The sequence below is a fragment of the Mobula birostris genome, chromosome 29 (genome assembly GCF_030028105.1).
Source record: "Mobula birostris isolate sMobBir1 chromosome 29, sMobBir1.hap1, whole genome shotgun sequence".
Taxonomy (NCBI): Eukaryota; Metazoa; Chordata; class Chondrichthyes; order Myliobatiformes; family Myliobatidae; genus Mobula; species Mobula birostris.
Window position 1 is genome coordinate 15959394 of NC_092398.1, and position 21696 is coordinate 15981089.

Consider the following 21696-nt stretch of genomic DNA (forward strand, 5'->3'; position numbering starts at 1 on the left):
CATTTTTACTGAACAGGTGAGTGAATTCAGTCCTGCCGGAAACGGGAGGACAAAATTCGATCGATTTTGCTTTACTGTGTTTACTAAATGGTTCTGCGGGAAAACAGCCGCAAGAGGTTTTCAAAAGGACCACAGGAACCAACACTGAAATGAAATGTTACTCAATATATCTACAAAAACATTCAATACAACCACATAATTAAGTTCCTTATCTTTTCCCGCTCCAAATCGCTGTTCAAAGGCAAACCGACGGCCGCTGTTTCCTTTTATAACATCACCCTGACCTGCCCGAGACAGACGAAGAAGGAGGTAGAGAGACAGCATCAGAGTAATAGAGCGGAGAGACCTCTATCTTCCAGCTCCCTCCCAACGTTACTACAAATGTAAATGTTCTAACTCTTTCGTGGGAGATGTGAGTGGCTCTTAAAAGAGCCGTTGGTTTCAGATGTTTAAAATGTGTATTTTTATTTATTTTTTGGCCGCTGTCTTCTTGGCTTTCACGGATTTTGCCTTCGATTTGGGTTTTGCCGACTTCTTGGGCGCCTTCGGGGCTGCGATCTTCTTGGGGCTCTTGGTCTTCTGCGCAGCCTTCTTGGCCGCTGGTTTCTTAGCAGCCGCTTTTTTAGCCGTCGGTTTCTTAACACTTTGTTTCTTGGCGGGAGATTTCTTAGCTGCTTTCTTGGCCGCAGTTTTCTTGATCGCTGGCTTCTTGGTCTGAGATGTCTTGGCCGCTGGTTTCTTCGTTTTTTTCACGATTTTCGCGCCACTGTCCTTTTTAGCGGCCTTCAAGGAGCCGGAGGCACCTGCGCCCTTGGTGTGAATCAGGGAGCCGCTTTCCAATTTCCTTTTAATGACCATCTTGATCTGACTTTTGAGCTTTTCCACATCGACGCCGTTGGCAGCCAACCCCTTCTTTATCGCGACTATGGACACCCCTCGGTGACTGCGGCAATCCGCCACAATCTTGTCGATCTGTTCGCCCAGTTTGGGACCGGCTGGCTTGGTCCGGGCGGCCGCGTTCTTTTTCTTGGGAGCCTTGGTTGCAGCGACGGGAGCCGGTGGAGGAGCCACTTCAGCGGCTGCGGTCTCGGTCATGTCGGCGACTCTGTACAACCTCTCTCAAAATTCAGAACTGAGTGAGAAATGAAGAGAGAGGCGGCGGTGCAGAGCAATTTAAAGGCAGTGGACGGACGGGGCGGAGTCATCCTGCTGTCTGCTTCCGGCCACTCTGTCTCTCTGTGTTTCTTTCTCCTCAAAAACTCCCCTATACCAATTAAAATAAGGCACCTCCATCACCCAGTCCGCTCTCTGTCCGTGTCCGAGGCCGGATTCTTTGCTGTAAATCAAGATTGGTCCGAATCAAAGGGAACAGTTTTCATATAAATCCGTTTAACTGCTGCTCAGACTTCGTTCTCTCCCGCGATCGCCGGCATGTTCGCCGTTTTCCGACTGAAATATTGAAACCAACTAAAAATATGCGGTAATTCCCACTTCAGGACTGAGCTGGGGAACTGGGCCATCTCGCGACAGGGAAATCTTTTTATTTTCCACAGGTGGGACGGCGAAATGCGGCGACGTGATCGGACTCACAAACACAGCCGCATCGCATTCAAAGAGTGACTGGTTTATCTGTTCTGTACCTTGCAATATTTAATTTACGCACTTTATTTATTTACTTATGTGTAATCCCTCTGTAAATTTCATCCTCTGCACTCTTGTTCGGAGCAACGTTGTCTTGTTTGCTGGTATTTATGTATATTGTAAAATGGCAATAAACTTGACAGAGACACCAGACTGCGCCGTCGAGCCCTTTAACTCTCTCTTTGACACACCGTTCATATCAGCATAGTCACTGCACAAACTGTGGGGCCGGTGCACATTTCACATCACAGGTTTTCCTCTCCGCTCGCCTGTTATTTGTAGATTCCCAGCTCAGTAACATCTCAGGCGGTGGCAGAGAATTCCTAAGATTCACTGCTCTCTAGCTACAAAAATTCCTCCTAGTCTCTGTTCAATTTCGAGTATCTGCCATCTAGTTCTGCATACCCCCAACATAAGAAACATCCTCTCCACATCCACCCTATCAATTCCTTTCAATGAGACACCCCGAACCCACCCCCACCCCCACCCCCCGCATTCTTCTATCTTACAGTGAGTACAGGCCCAAAGTTGCCAAACGCTCCGCGTATGTTAACCCCTTCATTTCCGGAATCATCCCCGTGAACCTCCTCTGGCAACACATCCTTTCAAAGATATCGGGACCAAATCTGTTGACAATTAAGTGCGGCCTTAGTAGTGTCTTATAAAGGCTCAGCAATATCTTCTTGTTTTTTTTCTACTCCCCTTGATATAAATGCCAACATTGCATTTGTCTTCTTTACCACAGACTAAACCTGTAAATTAACCATCTGGGAGTCTTGTACGAGGAATCCCCAGTCCCTCTGCACCTCTGATGTCGGGTATGTTCTCCCAACTTAGATATTAGTCTGCACTATAAGAACATAAGAAATAGGAGCAGGAGTAGGCCATGAACACATTCATCGCTGATCTGACCATGGACTCCTCTCCACCTACCTGCCTTTATCTCATAACCTTTGATTCCCCTACTATGCAACAAATGTTCCTTCCATTGTTCCTTTTACCAAAATTCAGTATCATACATTTCCCAACACTATATTCCATCTGCCATATCTTTGCCCATTCTCCAATATGTCTAAATCCTGCTGCAATTGCATTGCTTCCTCAGCACTACCTGCCTCTCCACCTATCTCTGTATCTTCTGCAAACTTTCCAACAAAGCCATTATCCAACTCATTGACAAGCAATGTGAAAACTAGCAGTCCCAATGCTGGTCCCTAAGCAACACCACTAAACATTGGCATCCAACCAGAAAAAAATCTCTTTTATTACTACTCTGTCTCCTGCTTGTCAGCCATTTCTCCATCCAAGCCAGTATCTTTCCAGTAATATCATAGGATTTTATCTCATTAAGGAGCATCATGTGTGGCACTTATCAAATGCCTTCTGAAAATCCAGGTAAATGACATCCACTGCCCCTCCTTTATCCATCCTGCTTGTTACTTCCTTGAAGAAATTGAACAGATTCGTCAGGCAAGATTCCCCTTGACAGAAACCATGCTGACTTTGACTTATTTTATCATTAGTCTCCAAGTTCCCGAAAACCTCATCCTTAATAATGGACTCCAACACTTTCCCAAACACTGAGTGGAGGAGAGAGGACCATAGGAAAAAAAGATGGATGGAGGTGATACATAGGTGAGAAGAGGTAAGAGGCCAGAGTGAGGAATAGAAGATTAGATTATGGGAACACTCAGTCCTCTTTTATTGTCATTTAGAAATGCATACATGCGTGCCACAGCAAACAGCTGAGGCCAGTTCATTGGCTATATTTAAGAGGGAGTTAGATAAGGCCCTCGTGGCTAAAGGGATCAGGGGGCATGGACAGAAGGCAGGTATAGGGTTCTGAGTTGGATGATCTGCCATGATCGTACTGAATGGCAGTGCAGGCTTGAAGGGCTGAATGGCCTACTTCTGCACCTATTTTCTATGTTTCTATGATACGATGTTTCTCCGGAGTGATATCACAGAAAACAGGACAAACCAAAGACTAACACTGAGAGAACCACATAATTATAACATATAGTTACAGCAGTGCAAAACAATACCATAATTTGATGAAGAACAAACCATGGGCACGGTAAACAAAGTCTCAAAAGTCCCAGAGTCGATCGACTCCCGAGTCCCCGATAGCGGCGGCAAAAGGGAGAAACTCCGTCATAAACCTCCAGACACCGTCAACTTGCCGATGCCTTGGAAGCAGCCGACCACAGCCAACACTGAGTCCGTCTGTCCAAAAACTTCGAGCTTCTGACCAGCCTCTCCAATACAGCTTCCCGAGCGCCATCGTCTGCTGGGTGCCTTTGACCTCGCCCCAGCCGCTGAAACACACAAAGCTGAGGATTTCGGGGCCTTCTGCTCCAGAGATTCCGGTTACCATACAGTAGCAGCAGCAGCAAAGTGGGCATTTCAGAAGTTTTCCAGATGTTCCTCCATACTCTCAAGTCTGCCTCCATCAAATCAGGACTGTGCACGGTCCCCTACTTGACAGATTTCAGACATCACCACCGAAGTGGCCACGTGCGCTGCCATCACGCCGCCATTTTCTCCTCCTCCTGTAAGAGGGGAGATGGAGGGATTTTTTTTTACCAGAAGGGGCAATTGGGGTTCATGCCGTCAGTTTATGAGACTCGTCAGACAGAATATGTTGCTCATCCACCCTGAGGGTAGCCTCATTGTGGTACAAGAGGAGGCCAGGGAACTGACATGTCGGAATGGGAATTGGAATCATAATTGAAATCTTGGGCCAGTTTGCTGCTGTAACACCACTCCACTAGTTGGCATATCTCACTCCTGTATGCCTTCTCATCACCACCTGAGATTCTACCAATAATGGTTGTATCATCAGCAAATTTATAGATGGTATTTGAGCTATGTCTAGCCACATACTCATGGGTATAGAGAGAGCAGAGCAGTGGGTTAAGCACACACCCCTGACATGCGCCAGTGTTGGTCGTCAGCAAGGAGGAGATGTTATCACCAATTCGCACAGATTCTGATCTTCCAGTTAGGAAGTCCAGGATCCAATTGCAGAGGGAGGTACAGAGGTCCAGGTTCTGCAACTTCTTCATCTGGATTGTGCGAATGATGGTATTAAATGCTGAGCTATACTCGTTTACAGCATCCTGACATACCTGTAGTTGTTTGTGTTGTCCAGGTGGTCTAAAGCAGTGTGAAGAGCTATTGAGATTGCATCTGCCATTGACCTATTGTGGCGATAGGCAAATTGCAATGGGTCCAGGTCCTTGCTGAGGCAGGAGTTCAGTCTAGTCATGACCATCCTTTCAAAGCATTTCATCACTGTAGATGTGAGTGCTACTGGGCGACAGTCATTAAGGCAGCTTACATTGTGCTTCTTTTGCACTGGTATAATTGTAGCCTTTTTGAAGCAAGTGGAAACTTCCACCCATAGCAGTCAGAGGTTGAAAATGTCCTTGAATGCTCCCGCCAGTTGGTTGGCACAAGTTTTCAGAGCCTCACCAGGTACTCCATTGAGACCTTCAGCCTTGCGAAGGATCACTCTCGTTAAAGACAGCCTAACATCAGCCTCTGAGACAGCAATCACAGGGTCATCAGGTGCAGCGGGATCTTCACATTTGTAGTTATTTTCTCCCTTTCAAAGTGGGTATAGAAGGCATTGAGTTCTAACTCTCTCTAGCTTTCAATACCTGTACCATGGGTAACATAGCTTGTCTATTTATCCAATCTACTCCACATATCATTCTCCATACCTCTCATGTCACCTGTCTCCTTCACGACAGCAAAGTCAAACCAAGTTTCATTACATCACGTCTGTAGTGTGACGCCAAGAACTGTACACAATATTCCAAATGCGGCCGAACCAACTCATTATACATCTAAAACATGATGTCACAACACTTGTACTCAATTCTTTGGCTGATGAAAGCAGGCAGACCACACACCTTCTTCACAAGCCTGTCAGCCTGTGATGCCACTTTCAGGGTCTGTGTAACAACACCTGAGTCATCTGTAAAGGTACTTCAATGGACAAGGCACAGAGTGATATGGAATTAGTGCAGGCCAGTGTGTTTAGTATAGGTGAGCATGACAGTCAACACAGATGTGATGGGCTAAAGGGCCTGTTTCTGTGCTGTACAACTCTATGACTCCATGATACCCAACCGTTGCCTGCAGGGACTCTGGCTGCCTTGGACCTCAGCTCTGGAGTTTGTCTCACTGAACCCCATGTCCTCTGAGATGATACAGGCAGCCTTACACTGTAATTGACCTGTCAGTTCTCTCCCTTAGTTTCCATCTGAACCTTTCCTATTGATCGTTGTACCTATCTCAGTGCCTTTTAAATACTGTAATTGTACCCACTTCTACCACTTCCTCTTGCAGCTGGTTCCAGCTACCCACCACCTTCTGTGTAAGAATGTTTCCCTCATGTTCCCTCTCTACTTAAATCTCTGCCCTCCAGTTTTAGATTCCCCACACCTGGAAAAATATTACTCACATCATCTATTTACTTATATCTGTTTCTGTAAGTGATTCTATACACTTGCAGACTCACTTTGAAGGTCTCTACAAATCTGATTACCAGATTGATTGATTTGCAGAGTTTCTTTTGCACATGGGCTCTTTGTCAATCCTTGTTTGTGTGTAGTTCTTCATTGATTCTATCGTATTTCTTTGTTCTATTAGGAATGTCTGCAAGAAAACTGCAGCTGAGTATATGATGACATTCATACTTTGATAGTAAGTTTACCTTGAACTTTTGAACTGAGGATTGGGAGATTGTTGACGGAGTAAAGGACTATCAAAGAACAGAGTCTGATATGGATCAGGTAGGAATGGAAGGAGTAAGCTTGGCTTAACTGTGGACATGGGAATATAGATATAGATGATAGACAGGAGAGCATGTCATACAAACTGGCATCAAAGTTAGCACAATATCAGGGGCCAATCACAAAACAAGAGAAAATCTGCAGATACTGGAAATCCAAAGAACACACACAAAATGTTGGAGGAACTTAGCAGGCCAGGCAACATCTATGAAAAAAGAGTACAGTCAATGAAGTGTCGGAGGATCGCCGAGATCATGGGGGGGAGCAGTGAGGAAGGGTTTCACTGACATTCCTTGTCCATTCATCCCAGCCCACTGATATCCCTCCTGGCACTTATCCTTGTAAGCAAAAAAAGTGCTACACCTCCACCCTCACTGCTACTCAGGGCCCTAAACAGTACTTACACGTGAGGGGACACTTCACCTGTGAGTCTGTGGGGGTCATATACTGTGTCCAGTGCTCTCAGTGTGACCTCCTGTATATCGATGAGACCCGACATAGATTGAGCGACAGTTACGCCAAGCACCTATGCTGCATCCGCCAAAAGAGGCAGGATCTCCCGGTGGCTACCCATTTTAATTCCACTTCCCATTCAGATATATCAATCCATGGCCTCCTCAACTGTTGTGATAAGGCCACACTCAGGTTGAAGGAACAACGCCTTATATTCCATCTGGGTAGCCTCCAACCTGATGGCATGAACATCGATTTCTTGAACTTCCAGTAATGCCACCTCCCCTTCACCATCCCCCATCCCCTTTTCCCTCTGTCACTTTATCTCCTCACCTGCCCGTCACCTCTCTGGTGCTCCTCCCGCCTTTTCTTTCTTCCATGGCCTTCTGTCCTCTTCTATCAGATCCCCCCTCTCCAGCCCAGTATCTCTTTCACCAATCAACTTCCCCGTTCTTTACTTCATCCTTCCCCATTCAGTTTTCAGTGATCAGCTTGTGTTTCTCTTTCCACGCCTCCCACCTTTTAAATCGACTCCTCATCTTTTCTTTCTCCAGTCCTGCCAAAGGGCCTCAGCCTGAAACGTTGACTGTTTACTTTTTTTCATAGATACTGCCTGGCCTGCTGAGTTCCTCCAGCACTTTGTGTGTGTTGCTTCAATATCAGAGGCTGAATGGCCTGTACTCCTCTATATCTGTTCTGTATTCCAAGAGCTCAAGAAGGGAATGTGAAATATCATAAGGAAGATTAAGAAAAATTCTAATAGTATTTTATACATATATTTAAAAGAAGATTGTTTCTCTGGAGAACGTATACCTCTCAAGGATAAATGATGGAATTTCTGTATGAAGCCAGAGGATGTGGGTGAGATTACAAATGAGTACTTTCCATCTTTGTAATGGCAGACAGAATTGAATGCAGTCAAGTGTGAAGTGTTGTACTTTGGGAGGACGGCCCAGGGTAGGACTTACACAGTGAATGGTATAGCACTGAGGAGTGTGACGGAACAGAGTGATCTGGGAATACAGATGCATAATTCCTTTAAAGTGGCACCACAGGTAAAGAGGGTTGTAAGGAGAGCTTCTGGTAGATTGGTCTTTATAAATTAAATGGTTGAGTGCAGGAGTTGGGATGTTATGTTGAAGCTTGTAAGACATTGGTGAGGCTAAATTAGCTGTTCTAATCACCTATCTACAGGAAAGATATCAATAAGATTGAAAGAGTACAGAGAAAAAGTGCAAGGATGCTGCAAGGATGTGAGGACCTGAGTTATAGGGAAAGGTTGAACAGGTTAGGACTTTAGAGTGTAGGAGAATGAGGGGAGATTTGACGGAATATACAAATTTATGAGGGGTATCGATAGGGTGAATGAATGCAGGCATTGTATTGTATTGTGACAAATGTGTTTGATCTTACAGCTATTGCAGGGACATGGTGACAGGCTGTCCGGGACTGAGAACTCAGTATTTCAGCATATTCAGTGTTCCACAGCTCTGCCATGGACGGTCCTCAGCCCAGTTGCAAAAGGAGCATTGGACAAGGGGCTAGTAACCTCATCTTGTAAAAGCCCACAGCTACAGAAGCTCCAAGGACCTCAACCCCAGAAGAGAACGGATCCTCCACAAAAATGGCTTCACCTGAGTACCACGAAAGACTGACTCAGGACAGAGGACTCTGGTGAGCTATTGTCAATGGACTCTGTCACAGTAGGGGTGATGGCCTCAACTACCTTACAATGTTCCACGCGGATTGGGATGGGGAAAGGAGGAGGGTGGCCTTGTTCATCATGTCGTGGTGAGGAGTTATATCAGGACAATGAACAGTCAGAGCCTCTGCACCCTTAGGTGTTACCTCTTTATGGGGTAAAACTAATTGAGCTGCAAGGTAGAGTGGAAGAGGAATTTGTGGAGTTGTCAGGGACTCTTTCTTATAGCAGTCTGTTACAGAACCTAACCAGGAACAGGTCTCTTTAGTTGTAGCCTGCACAATGAGTTGAGATTAAATGACAAATCATCTGTGAAGGATCGTTGGCGGAAAATTCCACCAGCCCCCCCCCCCACCACCCCAACGTGACACAGTTTAGACCGTAAGACCGTAAGATATCGGAGGAGAATTAGGCCACTTGACTCATCGAGTCTGCTCTGCCATTTCATCATGGCTGATCCAATTTTCCTCAGTCTCAATCTCCTGCCTTCTCCCCATATTGCTTCATGCCCTGTTCCATGAAGAATCGAGAAACCTTTGCCTTAAATAAAAATAAAGACTTAGCCACCACAACTGCCTGTGGCAAAGAATTCCACCATAGGAAACATCCTCTCCACATCCAGTCTATCAAGGCCTTTCACCATTTGATTGGTTACAATGGGGTCACCCCTCATTCTTTTAAATTCTAGTGAATACAGGGCAAGAGTTATCAAACGCCCTTCATATGACAAGCCATTCAATACTCAAATCATTTTTGTGTACCTCCTTTGATGGTGAACACACGTCCAGAAGCAATGTCGTCAACCTAAATAAGGCCAATTTCACAGATGTGAGGGTGTTGATGTCTGGAGTGGGCGTGGTAAATAGGCTCAGGGATCAGATCAGTAGGTGAAGTAACAGATGAAGCACACATTGGATGCAATTAGACAGAGGGATCCAGGAGAAAGTTGAACATCTGTGGTCAACAAACAAGGTCAAGGGAAATATTAAATCAAAAACTAAAGCACAGAGGGTGACAAGGGCTAGAGGTAGACCAGCAGACTGAGAATCCATCAGGAACCAGCGGCGAGAGACTCAAAAGCTAAAACTAACAGGGAAATTGCAATAAATTAAATTCCGTACTGTCAATAGTGTTCATATCAGAAACATGACAAACATCCCAAAAATAATATTTGGTTGACATTTCAACACTGCAATAGTCACCATCACGAGAGAGAAAAAGAAGTAGAAACACGAGGAATTCTGACGATGCTGGAAGTTCAAGCAACACACATCAAAGTTGCTGGTGAACGCAGCAGGCCAGGCAGCATCTCCAGGAAAAGGTACAGTCGACGTTTTGGGCTGAGACCCTTCGTCAGGACTAACTGAAAGAAGAGCTAGTAAGAGATTTGAAAGTGGGAGGGGGAGGAGGAGATCCAAAATGATAGGAGAAGACAGGAGGGGGAGGGATGGAGCCAAGAGCTGGACAGTTCATTGGCAAGAGGGATATGACAGGATCCTGGGACAGGAGGCCCAGGGAGAAAGACAAGTGGGGGGGGGGACCCAGAGGATGGGCAAGGGATATAATGAGAGGGACAGAGAGAGAAAAAGGAGAGAGAGAGAAAGAATGTGTGTATATACATAAATAATGGATGGGGTACGAGGGGGAGGTGGGGCATTAGTGGAAGTTTGAGAAGTCAATGTTCATGCCATCAGGTTGGAGGCTACCCAGACGGAATGTAAGGTGTTCTTCCTCCAACCTGAGTGTAGCTTCATCTTTACAGTAGAGGAGCCCGTGGATAGACATATCAGAATGGGAATGGGACGTGGAATTAAAATGTGTGGCCACTGGGAGATCTTGCTTTCTCTGGCGAACCGAGCATAGGTGTTCAGTGAAACGATCTCCCAGTCTGCGTCGTGTCTTGCCAATATATTGAAGGCCACATTGGGAGCACCGGACACAGTATATCACCCCAGCCAACTCACAGGTGAAGTGTCGCCTCACCTGGAAGGACTGTTTGGGGCCCTGAATGGTGGTGAGGGAGGAAGTGTAAGGGCATGTGTAGCACTTGTCCTGCTTACAAAGATAAGAGCCAGGAGGGAGATCGGTGGGGAGGGATGGGGGGGGCGTGAATGGACAAGTGAGTCACTTAGGTAGCGATCCCTGCAGAAAGCAGAGATGGGGGGGGAGGGAAAGATGGAGGGAAAGATGTGGTGGGATCCCTTTGGAGGTGGCGGAAGTTACGGAGAATAACATGTTGGACCCGGAGGCTGGTGGGGTGATAGGTGAGGACAAGGGGAACCTTATTCCTAGTCAGGAGGCGGGAGGATGGAGTGAAAGCAGATGTGTGTGAAATGGTGGAGATGCGTTTGAGAGCAGAGTTTATGGTGGAGAAAGGGAAGCTCCTTTCTTTAAAAAAGGGGGACATCTCCCTCGTCCTGGAAGGAAAAGCCTCATCCTGAGAGCAGATGCGGCGGAGATGGAGGAATTGCGAGAAGGGGATGGCATTTTTGTAAGAGACAGGGTGAGAAGAGGATTGTCCAGATAGCTGTGAGAGTCAGTTGGCTTATAGTAGACATCAGTAGATAAGCTGACTCCAGAGATAGAGACAGAAAGATCTAGAAAGGGGAGGGAGGTGTCGGAAATGGACCAGGTAAACTTGAGGGCAGGGTGAAAGTTGGGGGCAAAGTTAATGAAGTCAACAAGCTCAGCAAGCGTGCAGGAAGCAGCGCCAATGCAGTCGTGGATGTAGCGAAGTAAAAGTGGGGGACAGATACCAGAATAGGTTTGGAACATAGATTGTTCCACAAAGCCAACAGAAAGGCAGGCATAGCTAGGACCCATACGGGTGCCCATAGCTACACCTTTAGCTTGGAGGACGTGGGAGGAGCCAAAGGAGAAATTATTAAGAGTAAGGACTAATTCCGCTAGACGGAGCAGAGTGGTGGTAGAGGGGAACTGGTTAGGTCTGCAATTCAAAAAGAAGTGGAGAGCTTTGAGACTTTCCTGATGGGGAATGGAAGTATACAGTATAGGGACTAGACATCCATGGTGAAAATAAAGCGGTGGGGGCCGGGGAACTTAAAATCATCGAAAAGTTTAAGAGCATGACAAGTGTCACGAACATAGGTAGGAAGGGATTGAACAAGGGGAGATAAAACGGTGTCGAGGTATGCATAAATGAGTTCGGTGGGGCAGGAGCAAGCTGAGACTATAGGTCTGCCAGGACAGGCAGGTTTGCGGATCTTGGGTAGGAGGTAGAAACGGGAAGTGCGAGGTGTGGGAACTATAAGGTTGGTAGCAGTGGATGGGAGATCCCCTGAGCGGATAAAGTCGGTGATGGTGTGGGAGACAATGGTCCGGTGCTCCTTAGTGGGGTCACGATCGAGGGGTAAATAAGAGGAGGTATCCGCGAGTTGTCGCTGTGTCTCGGCAAGGTAGAGGTCAGTAGGCCAGACTACAAAAGCACCCCCCTTATCAGCGGGTTTTATACTAAGGTTAGGATGAGTGCGGAGGGAGTGGAGAGCAGAGCGTTCGGAACTCCCGATGTGGCTTTCTATGTATTGGCGAGACCCGACGCAGACTGGGAGACCGCTTTGCTGAACATCTACGCTCTGTCCGCCAGAGAAAGCAGGATCTCCCAGTGGCCACACATTTTAATTCCACATCCCATTCCCATTCTGACATGTCTATCCACGGCCTCCTCTACTGTAAAGATGAAGCCACACTCGGGTTGGAGGAAGAACACCTTACATTCCGTCTGGGTAGCCTCCAACCTGATGGCATGAACATTGACTTCTCTAGCTTCCGCTAATGCCCCACCTCCCCCTCGTACCCCATCCATTATTTATTTATATACACACATTCTTTCTCTCACTCTCCTTTTTCTCCCTCTGTTCCTCTGACTATACCCCTTGCCCATCCTCTGGGTTCCCCCCACCTTTCCTTCTCCCCGGGCCTCCTGTCCCATGATCGTCTCATATCCCTTTTGCCACCCACCTGTCCAGCTCTCGGCTCCATCACTCCCCCTCCTGTCTTCTCCTTTCATTTTGGATCTCCCCCTCACCCTCCCACTTTCAAATCTCTTACTAGCTCTTCCTTCAGTTTGTCCTGACAAAGGTTCTCGGCCCGAAACGTCGACTGTACCTCTTCCGAGAGATGCTGCCTGGCCTGCTGCGTTCACCAGCAACTTTGATGTGTGTTACTTGAATTTCCAGCATCTGCCGAATTCCTCGTGTTTGCGTTCGGAAGGAGTAAGGGAGTAATGGGTCTAAAAGCAAAACGTCACCAGGTCCCAACGACCTGCACTCGATGGTTTTACAGGAAATGCTTGGAGAGAAAGTGGAGATGTAAGTTGAATTTTCTCAAAACTCACTGTGTTCCAGCAAGGCCCCGGTGTCTCAATTGCGTCTCCATTGTTCGAGAAAAATTCATCCCCGCTCCGGACTGTTACCACGGAATCGACGTCAGTGAAGGAGCACCATCTATGACGTCAGCGCGCTCCTGGTAAGGAAAAATCCGCCTTATCACGTGACTGTGAGGCAGTAGCCCGTGAGGTGGGAAAGAGGGAGCTGTCAATCAGAGTAGCCTCTGGGAACCTTATGAAAATTGTAAATAGATCACTGAACTCTTCATGAAAACAAAGAGCGTCGCTGAAAAACATTTGTCAAAGTCAAAGTAAATTTACTATCAAACTATGTATATGTCACCATATACGACCTTGAGATCCTTTCTTTGCAGGCATGTGCAGGAAAATAATTGCAATAGAATTATGAAATCTAGAAATGACACGGATTGACAAACAACCAACGTGCAAATAATGAGTTGTTGAGAACTTGAAAGTGAGTCCGCATATTGTGGAATCATTTCAGTGAAGTTTTCTGTGTTTCAAAAGCATGATTGGAAGGAGGCTCCTGCATCTCCTTCCTGATGGCAGCAGCGAAAGGAGAACACGGCATAGATCACGGATGTCCTTGATGATGGATGCTGCTTTCTTATGGCAGAACTCCTTGTAACTGTTTTCAATGATCGGGACAGCTTTGCCTGGGATGAACTTGGCTGTATCCATCATTTTTTAGAGAACTCCATTCCAGGACATTGGTGTTTCCAGACCAGGCTATCATCCAACCAGACCAGGCTGTCATCCAACCACTGTGAATCTGTATAAGTAGTCAAAGGTTTAGATGACATGCTGATTATCCTCCAAGATAGCTTGCTGATGCTACTTGGGAGAGTTTTGTACAGAAATGGGAACCGAAGCACCAGGTCAGCAAGGGAAGGATCAGAACAGAAAGTCGATGTTAGGGAAAGAATTGAAAGGCAAAATCAAAATAACAGGTATGATGGGTCAGATAGGTTTAAGACTGTGTATTTTAACAGTAGAAGTATTGTAGTTAAGGGTGATGCACTTAATGTCACGTTCCGGTCCGTGAACTCTGCATTCCAGTTCACGGTCTGGTCCATTGATCCTCATTCCAGGTTTTCCGGTTTTCCCTTGTTCTGTTGAGGTGCCTCTATTGAGGCACATGATTCTTATTTTGGGCTGATACATAAATAGTTACTGGGTTCAGCTTGAGTAGCTGGACTGTTTCCCTCCTTCTGTAGCTCTTGGCTAAAGTCTCACCTGCTACCTTTCACTTGAAGCCTCGCCTGAGTCCTTGCCTATTCTTGCTGTCAAGTTCTACTGCTGGAGCAAGACAGGAGCCTTGTTGTGTCTAGATAAGGAACTGTCTCTTTGTGTCCCTGCCTTCGCTAAGTAGATCTGGCCATTTGCCGCTACCTCGAGTTCGAACTGTCTCCGTGTCCACACCTTCGCTAGGTCGGTCTGGCTGTTTGCTGCTACCTTGTGCTGGGAACTGTCTTGTCGTGTTCAGCATTCTGTGTATAAGTCTTGGCCCTACGTCCTGTTCCCAAGGAGGAGTCCCAGCTCTGTGTTCCGTGTATGAGTCCCGGCTGTATGTCCTGTTCCCAAGGAGGGGTCCTGGCTCTGTGTTCTGCATTCCTGTCTCCCAAGACCAAGGCTCTCTGTTCCACGTTCCTGTCTCCGAAGACCAAGTCTGAGCTTCGTGTCCTCATCCTGCCCAGAAGTCCTGCGTCCTGCCACCATGTCCAGTCCTGTTGCCTTGCCACGTCTTGTCCTCGCCTAGATCCGGAGTCCGAGCTCGAGTCAACACCCAGGTTCTGGGTCGCTGGCCAGTCTCTGGCTCGGAGTCCTTGTCCAGGTTCCAAGTTCCTAGTTCCTCGTCCAGGTGCTGCTTTCCTAGTCTAGTCCTAGCCCAGGCCCTGTATCCTAGTCTCGTCCATGCATGTGTCTTTTCCAGCATCGTTTCTCCCCCACTTCCCTTGCTTTCTTGACACACCTAGTCCTGTTCCTTGTACTTCATTGTCTGTGTCTTCCACTTGGATCTGCCATCAACGCCCACCTTATAACACTTAGGACATGGAACTACAATGTTGTAGCCATTACAGAAACTTGGTTGAGAGAGAGGCAGGTTTTTGAAGTTTTAGAAAAGATCGATATGCCTACCTTTTTATTTCCAACATGGATCAGTTAATGTTGCATCTTGGATCATTTTCAATCTTGTCAAAATCATAAATTAGTTAGATTTGTAGCACAGTTTATTTGATCTTATTTCCTTAAACAAGAGATTGGGCGGCTGCAGTGTCGGGCCTCTCCTGTTTTCAGTGATTTGTTACTTATATGAAATTCATGTTGTGATAATCCCACTGTTTAAATTATAATATTGCAATTCATGTATTTATCTTGCAACTTGTAATTAATCATTGAGCACTGTTACAAGGAGTTCTACCTCTTCAAGAACATCCGTCATCAATGCCATATTGTCTTCTCACTGCTGCCATTGGGAAGGAGATACAGGAGCTTTAGGTCCCACACCACCAGGTTCAGCAAGAGTTATTACCCTACACCATTCATGCTCTTGAAACTGCAGAGATAACTTCACTGAACTGATTCCAGAATCTACAGACTCGCTTTCAAGTTCTCTACAACTTATGTTCTCAGTATTATTTGTTTATATAATTTGCACGATTTGTCTTTTTTTGCATATTGGTTGTCAATTTGATTTACTTGTTTATTTATTATTATCTTATTTTATTTATTATCATTACTTTTTCTCTCTCTCCTAGATTATGTATGGCATTGAACTGCTGCTGCTAAGTTAACAAATTTCACGTCACATGCCGTGATAATAAACCTGATTCTGATTCTGTGCCATTTATAGATTTCATAAATTCTATTGCATTTATTTTCCTGTAAGTGCCCACAAGAAAATTAATCTCAAGGTAGCATATGGTTTGATAATAAATTTACATAGACTATGACAAATGTTCTTTAGTGACGCTCTTTGTTTTCATGAAGGGTTCGGTGATTTATTTATAATGTTCACAAGGTTCCCAGCGGTTCCTCTGATTGACAGCTCCAGCTTTCCCTCTGGCCGGGCTGTAACCTCACCGTCACGTGACACCCCGTAATTGCCGACCCTTGGCGCGTTGACGTCACAGAGTGGGCTCTTCACTGATGTCGTTTCCCCGGCAACGGACCGGCAGATCCGGGCGGCAAGTACAAAACCAGTGGGCAGGCGGATGGGGATTTAAGCTTTCAATAGCTAAAATTCAAATTATGTTTCACAAGAAGGATTAATAGAAATCCTTGAATCAGTCTTAAAACAGGTCATTCTAGCACTTGAATTGAAATTATATAGTAGGTACTTGAAGAAGTGTCGGCGGTAATATTTCCAGGCATGTGGATGGATAATAATCGGATGTAGAAGCACCATATCAGCAAAATAATTGGTAAATATTAAATATTTAATATTCTCAGGTGTCTATGTGGATATTGTTGGGGTACTACACGAAAATATTTATTGGCAATTTATCTTTGTTTAATTAGATTTCTTGTTTACGGCTGTGTGGCTTCTGGTCAGCTTTTAGATTATGAGGACATTCACTCCTCGTTTATTGTCATTTAGAAATGCATGCTTTAAGAGATGATGCAACGTTCCTCCAGTATGATATCACAGAAATGTCATCGTCAACTTTAAGAAGGTTTGGATGTGATACAAGCAAAGGGTTTAAGATTGTGTTGTGGTGCAGTAAGGTCGCCCCCTGTTCCGGCTTTACTGGTTGAAATGGAACAATTGCCCTTACAGTTTCAGAGGTTGAAGTTGATATTAACACACTGGATTAATTTGTCTGGGCAGTGGAATGATCACCCTGTTAAGATGTAGTGGAAACTGTTAGGAACATCAGAAGAAGGGCTTTTAGTTTTGGGTAGTTGGGTTCTTATCACGCCAGGAATATGGGTTTGTTGGATTGCACAGTATGTCCTGTAGCTTTCTTGGTAACCCCACCTTGCTTTTTTCCAATGACTTTAGTTGATTTTAGATTACATGTTTTAATAAATTCCAAGGATTCTGTTATGCCCGAGAGTCTGTTGGTTCATCAATATATTAAGAAAAATTATTATGATATGTTAACAATTTTTACCGAAGGATCAGAAGATAATTTAACTGGGAATGTTTGTGTGGCTGTTATTGTACCTGAATTCCAGGTAGCGTTAACAAAAAACAACTTATTAACCATTTATCAGTGAAAACCGTTGAACTGGTTGCCATCATCTGCGGCTTACAGTGGGTGGAGGAAATTTGTCCGTGTAAAGTTGTAATTCGTTCAGCTTCCTTTTCAGTTTTGATGAGTCTTAAACCAGGTCATTCTAGCAGTAGGTCAGATTTACTGTTGGAAGCTCATCAAACATTGTTTCGCCTACTAAGTATTGGTATATATGTTGGCTTCATATGGATCCCAACATATAGAGGTGTTGAGGAGAATGAGTGGGTTGATAGTTTAGCTGAGAAATCTGTTAAACTTTCAGCAGTGGATATAAAACTCCCACTTATCAAATCAGAAGGGGTTGGTAGGATTAAGAATTAGGGAGTTATGTCAAGACTTGTGGGATATTGAGCATAAGTGGAGACACCTTTACAGAATACATAATACTATGGGGGAAGACGGTAAAACAAGAAGGGAAGGGATTATTTTGACTTAGAATTCGGCATTCTATGCTTAATTATTCCTCATATCTTGTTGGAAAACATCACTCTGGGGTGTGTAGGTTCTGTCATCATTATGAAACAGTTGAACATTCTATTCCAGTGTGAAGCATATAAGGTTGAAAGAAATCAAATGAAGACTTCATTACAATCTTTGGAGTTCATAGTTTTCATGTAAACGTTGTTAAGTTATGGGAGTGACTTTAATTCTCGATATCATCTTTCGTTACTTAGAATCTATCTTTTGGTGGTAATTTAGCTTTCATTTGAAAGAGAAGTTGTAGGAGTTTTGTTTCCATAACTTTCTACACCACAGTCCAGTCCAGTTGGTGATGGTAATGCACCTTAAAGTTGGACTGCCAACCGACATAAAAGGTCAGAAGGTGAAGTGGGGTCATTCTGTACTTGCTGCATTTCGACGCCACTGTGAGCATCAGCCTCTTCACATCCTGCCTGCTGCCCCAGGGACAATGAGTATCTGTCAGTTCCTTACTGCCCCAGCTCCCTGCCTCATGTTTCCCATTCTCATCCTCGGGCTCACATCCCTCCTTGGTCTTCACCCATCACTCTCTCTGTAACCTCCTCCCATCCTGATAAACTCTCACAGATCTGCTCTCATCCTTCTGTGGCCCTTCTGCATCTACACATCTGCTTCCTTTTCAGATTGGAGACCTGTGACCAGTGGTGTGCTACAGGGATTGGTGCCTGCACCCCTGTTCTTTGTCATGTACATTAATGATCTGGATGTGAATGTTGATAAATAAATTCACTGATGGTTGCAAAGCTGGTAGTAAGGTACAACAGGATGTGGATAAGCTAGATGGAATTTAACTCAGAAGTTCAAAATGTTGCACTTCTGCAAGTTAAACGAGGATGGGACTTAGGCAGAAAGTGGCAGGACCCAGGGAGTGTTGTAGAACAGCCAGATCTCGGAGTACATGGTTTATTCAAAGTGATGATAGTGTAGACTGGGTGGTGAAGAAGTCCGGTGTCATAAATGCTTCATCAGGGAACTGAGTACTAGAGTTGGAGTGCATTATTACAAGTGTACAATATGTTGATGAGACTGGAGTTGAATTGTTGCCAAACAATGGAAAGGAAATGATTCATCTGGAGGGGATGCAGGAAAAATTCACACTGATGTGACTTGGACTGAGCTCAAAGGAGAGGCTGAAAATACTGGGTCTGTTTTACCCAGAATGTGGAAAGCTGAGCATTGAGCTTATGTAGAGAATGTTGTCCCTCGTCCCCCTGTTTTAAATATTTCCCCACTCTCAAATCTATGCCCTCAAGTTTTTGATTCTTTTGTACTTGGGAAAGTCTGTGTCCATTCACACTGTCTATGCTCCTCATGATTTTATGCTCTCTTTAATTTTACCCCTCATCCTCCTAAGCTCCAGGGAAAAAAAGACAAACCTATGCAGTCTCTAGGTATAACTCAATCCCTCCTCTCCCATGATATCATGGTGAATCACCTCTACAGTGCAATCACATCCTTCCTATACTGTGGCCCAATTCATCTTTTAAAAGTCCTTCCAACACTTCTGTTCTGAACCCCAGCTAATGAAGTCCGGCATTCTTCACTCTATCTATCTGTTTCTGCCACCTTCAGGGATCTCTGTATCCGTACATCAAGATCCCTCTATTTCTCAGTACTCCCTCAGACCCCACCATTTATGGAATGTCCTACCCTTATTTAACTGAAGATAAGTGTTGTCTCACAACTATCAAGATTAAATTCTGTGTGGCCATTCAGCACCCCAAAGTCTCCACTGTTGTCACCCACAATAGCCTGAGATATATCTAATCAGGCACTGGGGATTTATCCACCTTTAACCCTGCTAAGACATCTAATATCGCCTCCTTTGTTAATCTTCACCTGCTCTGGAATTTCACTGCACCAACTGAAATCTCCAAACACAATACCTTTCTCTTGGTGAATATAGCGGAGAGCTAGTTATTTCAGACCCTGTCCACTTCCTCTGGTCCCATACACAGGGTGCCACTTTGCTCCACAACAGGCCCCACTCATTCCCTGGTTACACTATTGTTCTGAGTCTCCTTAAAGCACTCGTTAATATGCATATATTATTAACACTTGTTGAGCATATCCTTAAATTTTCCTTCCACTGGTAATTCGTGACTTGTCTTTGCCCTTCTAATTTCTCCTTTCAAACTCTCCACACACTCTCTCCATGATCAATCTTTTTCTTTTACATTAGGAGAGTTTTGGACTCCTCTAAACTTTTTGCCCCTTTCCAGCTTAATGACATTCTTCCTATAAATGGGTGAGTAGATCCACACAAAATATATTGTGGTCTCACCACGAACTTGTATAGTGACAACATGAAGTCCAAACTTCTGAACTCCAAGCCACAACTGATAAAGGCCATGTGCCAAATGTCTTCCTCACCACCCTGTCTACACTTTCAGAAAACTATTCACTTGTCCTCCTTGGTCTATCTGTTCTCCAACTCTCTCGAGTACCCTACTCGTTGCCACAGATACACTTGTGTGTGCCCCTGGCTGAAGAGTTTTCTGTCTCTGTTGATCACCAAGAACACAGAACAGTACAGCTCAGGAACAGGTCCTGCTTCCCACGATGACTGTGCTGAACACAATGCCAAATGCAACTGAATCTCTTCTGCCTGCATGTGATTCATATCCTTTCATTTCCTGTCTAAAAGCCTCTTATCATATCTACTTCAACCACTCTCCATGGCAGCCCACATCAGACCCCACCACTGTAAATAAAACAAAACTATTACTTGCACTGCCACCACCTTAAACTCTCACCCTGTCATCTGAACGTTATGTTTCCTTGTATTTGACATCTCCACCCTGGGAAAATGATTCTGACTCTCTACCTTATCCACACTCTCATAGTTCTATAAACTTCTGTCAGGTCTCCCCTTAGCCTCCTTCACTCCGGGTAAAATGGTCCCAGCCCATCGGATCTTTCCTTGCAACTCAATCCATCCAGTCCAACCAACTTTCCTGTGAATCTTTTCTGCACTTTTCCAGCTTAATCACATCCTTCCTGTAGTGTGGTGACCAGAACTGCACAGGGTGCTCTGGATGTGGCCCAATGAATGATTTGTACAACTGTAATGTGATGTGTCCCAACTCCTCTCAGTGCCTTTGCCGATGAAGGTAAGCATGCCGTGCACCTTCTTCTCGACGTTATCTACCCGTTTTGCCAATTATGTACCTGTGTCCAAAGGTCTCGGTTCATTCACACTCCCCAGGACTCTGCCATTCACTGTGTATGTCCTGGCCTGCTTTAACTGGCCAACATCCATCATTGTAACAGTGATTCAAGATTCTAGACTGTTCATTGTCATTATTCCGTACATGACTGTAAAGTAGAACGAAATGATTGTTACTCCAGATCTGATGCAGCATTAAAAAAAACACAATCAACATCAAGAACACAATTAAAAAATCTATAAATGTAGAAGTAACTGTAAGACAATGTAACTGTATTATACATTGACTGTGCTCTGTACATAAAGTGACGCTTGGTGATGTGTATGTAGTGGTAGTGTGTGGGTTAAGGGGTGAAGGTGTTGATCAGCCTCATGGCTTGGGGGATGTAACTGTTTTTGAGTCTAGTGGTCCTGGTGTGGATGCTGCGTAGCATTTTCCGGATGGGATTGGGACAAACAGTCTATAAGCAGTGTGGGTAGATTATTCATGATATTGCTGGCCTTTATCTGTCACCTTTCTGTATATATACAGTATGTCCTTGATGATGGGTAGGATGGTACCGGTGATGTGTTGGGTAGTTTTCACTTCCCATTGTCCAGTTCTCCTGTGCATTGCAGTGCAGTATCTGCACCACACAATGATACAGCATGTTAGGATGCTCTCTACTGCACGCCTGTTGAAGGTTCTGAGTATTGATGTGTGTAGATCAGTACTCCTGGGCCTCCTCAGAAAGTAGAGGAATTGGTGAGCTTTTCTGTCTGTGGAGATGTGCACTGGGACCATGAGAGGTTGTGTGTGATGTGCACTCCCAGGAGTTTAAAACTGCTCACTCACTTCA

The 21696-nt window shown here is 45.0% G+C and overlaps 1 protein-coding gene and 1 pseudogene across 1 annotated transcript; one reads left to right on the forward strand and one right to left on the reverse strand.

Annotated features, from left to right (window-relative positions):
• Positions 1-21696, forward strand: part of LOC140189847 (histone H2AX-like) — an 836563-nt pseudogene that overhangs the window by 492441 nt on the left and 322426 nt on the right.
• Positions 438-1101, reverse strand: LOC140190014 (histone H1-like). The gene has a single exon (XM_072246406.1). The coding sequence runs from the start codon at positions 1093-1095 to the stop codon at positions 469-471; it is 627 nt and encodes a 208-aa protein (XP_072102507.1). The 5' UTR covers positions 1096-1101; the 3' UTR covers positions 438-468.